Source organism: Thecamonas trahens (assembly GCF_000142905.1).
Source record: "Thecamonas trahens ATCC 50062 unplaced genomic scaffold supercont1.33, whole genome shotgun sequence".
Classification (NCBI taxonomy): domain Eukaryota; order Apusomonadida; family Apusomonadidae; genus Thecamonas; species Thecamonas trahens.
In genome coordinates, this window is record NW_013657647.1 from 241,828 (window position 1) to 246,560 (window position 4,733).

The window sequence follows — 4,733 nt, forward strand, 5'->3', positions numbered from 1 at the left end:
CCTCCTCGTCTCGGACTCGTTCGCCGTCACTCTCATCACCGAGTCCGTCATCCACCCGGTCAAGCGCGCCATCTTCTCCTCCTTTATCCTCGTCTCGGGCCCGCTCCTCCTCGCCTACTTTTACCTCGAGCTCCACGGCATGCTCCTCGACAAGCCGCTCCTCGGCCGCGAGAACGTGCTCTGCGGCATCCTCGCCCTCTTCTCGCTCTTTTGCATTGATATCAACGAGACCTCCATGCACCGCTACTTCCGCGATCGCATTTCGCGCGCCTTCCTCATCACCCTTCGCGCCCCAGCCGCGCTCGACGACGCCGCCGCCGCCTCGGCCAGCGAGCCTGCACCCGGCGACCACCGCCGCCCGCACCCCAACCAAAAACTCCAGGTCGCCCTGTTTGGCCAGACCAAGCTCTCGCAGATCAACACCCACAACCTCGCGCCGTACTCGATCATCAACGCCACCCTCAACCTCGACCGCGACTCGCTCGACACCCTCGGCGGACCAGGCTCGGACTTTTTCGTCTTTACCAAAGAGTACGTCGGCGCCGCCGCCGTCGGCTACCGCGAGACCCGAGTCATGGAAAAGGCCGACCGCAACCTGGACCTCGCCACCGCCGTCTCCATCTCGGGTGCCGCCATGGCCCCGCACATGGGCACCTCCACCATCGAATCGCTCGTCCTCTCGCTCGGCGTCCTCAACATCCGCCTCGGCTACTGGCTGCCCAACCCGAGCTCGGTCATCCTCGGCTCGACCGTCCTCTCCCGCTTCTTCTACGGCTTTGCCTGGTACATGCTGATGAAGGAGTTTGGCTGGCCGCGCATGAAGCGCACAGACTACCGCCTCAACCTCTCCGACGGCGGCCACCTCGAGAACACCGCCACATTTGAGCTCCTCCGTCGCCGCTGCAAGTACGTCATCACCAGCGACGCCGAGGCCGACCCCAACTACTCGTTCAACGGCCTCGCCACCCTCGTTCGCCTCGCCCGCGTCGACTTTGGCTGCACCATCCAGATCCCGCTCGACGCCCTCACCCCCAAGCCCGACCCGGTCACCGGCGCCCTCCGCTCCGCCCGCCACTGGGCCATCGGCCGCATCATCTACCACAAGGACGCGACAGAGCTCGACTCTGAGTCTGCCTCGCCCTCTACCGACCACACGCCGCCGCCATCGCCAACGCGCCCTCGCCGCTCTACCCGCGCCGCCGCCGCCGCTGCTGCTGCTGCTGCTGCTGCTGCTGCTGCTGCTGCTGCTGCTGCTGCTTCCAACTCAAGCCCGCCCTCGAGCCCGCCGCCGGGCGAGGTTGGCTACCTCCTCTACATCAAGTCGAGCCTCATCGGTGACGAGGACGTCATCGTGACCGAGTACAAGTCGCAGTCGCCGACCTTTCCGCACGAGTCGACCGGCGACCAGTTCTTCTCCGACGCCCAGTTTGAGGCCTACCGCTCGCTCGGGTACTCGTCGGCCAAGTCGCTGTTTGGCACCAAGCTCGATCCGCGGTTTGACGGCTCGGACCTCCAGTCGTTCTTTGCCTCGCTGTACGCCGAGCAGATGGCCGGAACCCCGCTGCCAGAGCCGTGGGTCGAGCGGGTGGATGCTGCCACGGGCATGGTGTACTTTGAGACTTCCGACGGCTCGCTCAAGACCTGGTCGGATCCACGCCAGTAGAGTGCGGTGTTCGCTTGTTTACGCGGCCCTTCAAATCTGCCACGTCCGCAGCGGCGTGCCATATAAATCACCCTCTCGACTAAACTCGATCTTGGCCACGCCGCCGTACTCGGGCCGATGCAGCGGCGAGAGCTCGCGGTCGATTTGAGCCCGGACTTCCGACGCAACGTGGGCGGCGAGCTGGTCCAGGTCGAGCGAGGAGACCATGGCAGCCTTGTAGAAGCGGTTCGAGTGCCGCCGGCCAAGGCACTTGCCGGGCGTCAGGTGCCAGTTGAAAAAGTAGTGCTGCCCGACCTCGTCCGGCGGCTGCTCGACCGTCATCTCCCAGGTGAGCCCGTTGGTTGGACCCCAGATCTGGTTGAGAAGCGCGGCGCCCGAGACACCGACGAGAACGTCGATCTCGCTCCCGATGCGAATGGCGTCCGAGAAGCCAGCAATGTCGCCCGAGCCAAAGTCGATGACGGCGACATCGGTGATGCCAAACTCGGGCTCGAGCACCTTTCGCAGCGCGTCGACAAAGCCCTGCGCGGACCCGGCAAAGCACCGGTTCGGCGACTTGGCGCACGTCCGCTCGGCGACTCGGACGCGGAGCTTACTCGGCGTCGCCCACGGCGCGAGCCGGCCCGGGTCGACACCGGCCCGCATCATGGACCAGTGGCGGAACTGCGCGAGGTTGCGGCAGCGGTGGAGTGACGTCCGCGGCGGGCACGTCGCTGCGCACGCGTGGTTGTTCTCGTAGTTGTCGTGCCGGTGGTCGTAAAGGCCAAACGAGGTGTGCGCCCCGCCCCAGTTGACCACCAGCGACTTTTGCCCGCACACCAACCGCTCCGGGTACCGCGGCACGCCGTCAACGAGCACGCCCGGAACCGAGCCGACCGACCGCCCGCGGCCGAGGACAAAGTCCCAGATCGGCTCGGTAAGGCCGCCGAACGGCGCCGCCGGGAAAACAGACTTGCGGTACTTGCGCTCGTAGGCCGCAGCGTCGCCATGCTTGTCCGGTGAGTCGGTGGCCGGCAGCATCGAGCCACCGCCGCCGGCCTCAAAGTTGTTCCACATTTCGATGTGCAGGATCGAGTCGGCCGCAGACTCGTCGCCCACAAACTCGCCGTGGGCCACGTCGACGAGGCCAAGACGGACTGCAGTGAGCCACATCGGAAAGTAACCGTCGAGGATGGCGTGGTATGGCGAGGCTGCGACCGTGTTGGAAAGTCGGCGTGGGCCGACACGTGTGCGAGACTCACCACCCCGTTGTGGATGTCGAGGAGCGAGGTGGAGCTCACCGCGCTGCCGCGCGCGAGGACTTCGGGCGAGACCTCGACGTACCAGCGCCTCACAGGGAGCGCAAAATCAAACAGATTGCGCGGCGTCTGCTTCTCCAGGTAGTAGTCGGCGACGGCGGCGGCCTCCTCCGACCCAACGTAGAGCGTGGCCACCGCGCCCGAGTATGAGAAGCACGCCGGGCCGGGTAGGAGAATCGACTGGCACGTTCCATTCATCTCGATCCAGTCCGGGTCGCTCCACAGGCAGACCGGCGGGTCGTCGGCTTGCGGCACGCGGGCCGCCGACTGAGCTGCGCCCATCACCCGCACCACGTCGTACTGCGCGTCACGCCGGAGAGTGCAGCCCAAGGCGGCCTCGGGTGCCTCGTCCGGGTGCCAGGCCGCGTAGTGGTGGTTGACGCGCCGGTCCGGATCACCGCCGTACCGGTTATGCTCATACTCGGGGTCGAGGTAGTACAGCGCGTCGACCGGGTAGTGCTCCGAGTCGGAGGTAAAGGCGGCGGTCGGCCGGCGCATCCGCGCCACAAGCATCCGGTCCCATGCGAGGAACTTGGCGTAGCGCTCGTAGAGCACCGCCCACGCCGTGTCGCTCGCCACTGGCATCCCCACGGTCTCGTCGAGAACCAGCGCCGTGTACGGCAACGCCACAGTTCGCGAGAAGAGCGTCTCGATGAGAAGCCGGGCCTGGTCGGCCGTGGCTGCGCCAAACGCAACAAGTTCGGCAGGGAGAACGCCGGCGGAGGCAAGATGCGCAGCCAGGTCGAGGCTACCCTGGTTGATGCGGAACGAGACCAGTCCCGGGAGCCGCATGGCTGGCAAGCCACGGACAACGTCGCCTGGTTCGGTCAGCGTCAGCGTCGCCTCAACAAAGCACCTGCCGATCACGGTCTTCTTCGGCACGTTGACCGTGGCGTCGCGGCGGAGGGTGACAAAGACCGACGCGACTTGCAAGCCGCCGATGAGGGTCTCTGATGAGCCGAGCGCGTAGAGCGCATCGACGGTAGCGGCCAGGGCTTGTGGCGAGTGCTGCGATGCGTCAATCTCGACCACATACGCAATGCTCAGCGTCCGACGATCTATCTTGACCAGATTCTTGTGAACCAGCCAGTCTGTAGTGTACGGCTCGCACAGCGCAGGCGTCTCTCTGCACCAAGCCCTTGCCAGCTCGATGCATGTCCGGAACGAGTTGAGATCGCCATGCGCCGCCGGACCATCCGGCTCCCCGATGGGAAGAATAAACACACCACCATGCCCTGCCGCCGCCTTCTTAGCCCCCGCCACAAACCGCTTGGTCAGCCACTCTGTCGACAAGACCGAGCCCGAGTCCGAGTCAGGGGCCGAGCCCGAGTCCGCGTCCGACCTCTGGCCCGTACTCGGACTCGGACTCGGACTCATCGTCTTGGCATCACCAGGCTCACACATGGAGCAATAAGGCGGGAGTGTTGATGGCGGCTTTGATCCGAACAGCATCGATGACGATGATGACGACGATGACGACGATGACGACGATGATGATGATGATGATGATGATGATGATGAGATGATGTCCATGAGCTTGACGATTCTCTCTGACTTGTACGCACCGCCTGCTTCGAGCAGAGGGGTGAGAAGGGCAACAACCAGATAAGCAACAAGTGTGACAGATACTACACGTCGGAGTCCTCGCCGGGGAAGACGAGGTTGGGTCATGGTCATGGGTGGGGGGGAGGGGAGGGGGGGGAGGGGGGGTGGAAGGGGGGGGAGGAGTGGTGGATCGGTTTTGGCTGACAGAGCGGGAAAACAAAGCGGTG

General features: G+C 65.1%; 2 protein-coding genes across 2 annotated transcripts; one reads left to right on the top strand and one right to left on the bottom strand.

The window, feature by feature from the left end:
* Positions 1 to 43: 43 nt before the first annotated feature.
* Positions 44 to 1,663, top strand: AMSG_06525 (uncharacterized protein; the record flags this gene model as incomplete). Its single annotated transcript, XM_013900922.1, has 1 exon — positions 44 to 1,663. A coding segment is annotated over one exon (1,620 nt), but the record flags the coding sequence as incomplete, so codon positions are not given.
* Positions 1,664 to 1,693: 30 nt separating this feature from the next.
* Positions 1,694 to 4,338, bottom strand: AMSG_06526 (uncharacterized protein; the record flags this gene model as incomplete). Its single annotated transcript, XM_013900923.1, has 2 exons — positions 1,694 to 2,853; positions 2,901 to 4,338. 2 exons carry the CDS (start codon positions 4,336 to 4,338, stop codon positions 1,694 to 1,696), a joined length of 2,598 nt encoding a protein of 865 aa, XP_013756377.1.
* Between the last annotated feature and the right edge of the window lie 395 nt (positions 4,339 to 4,733).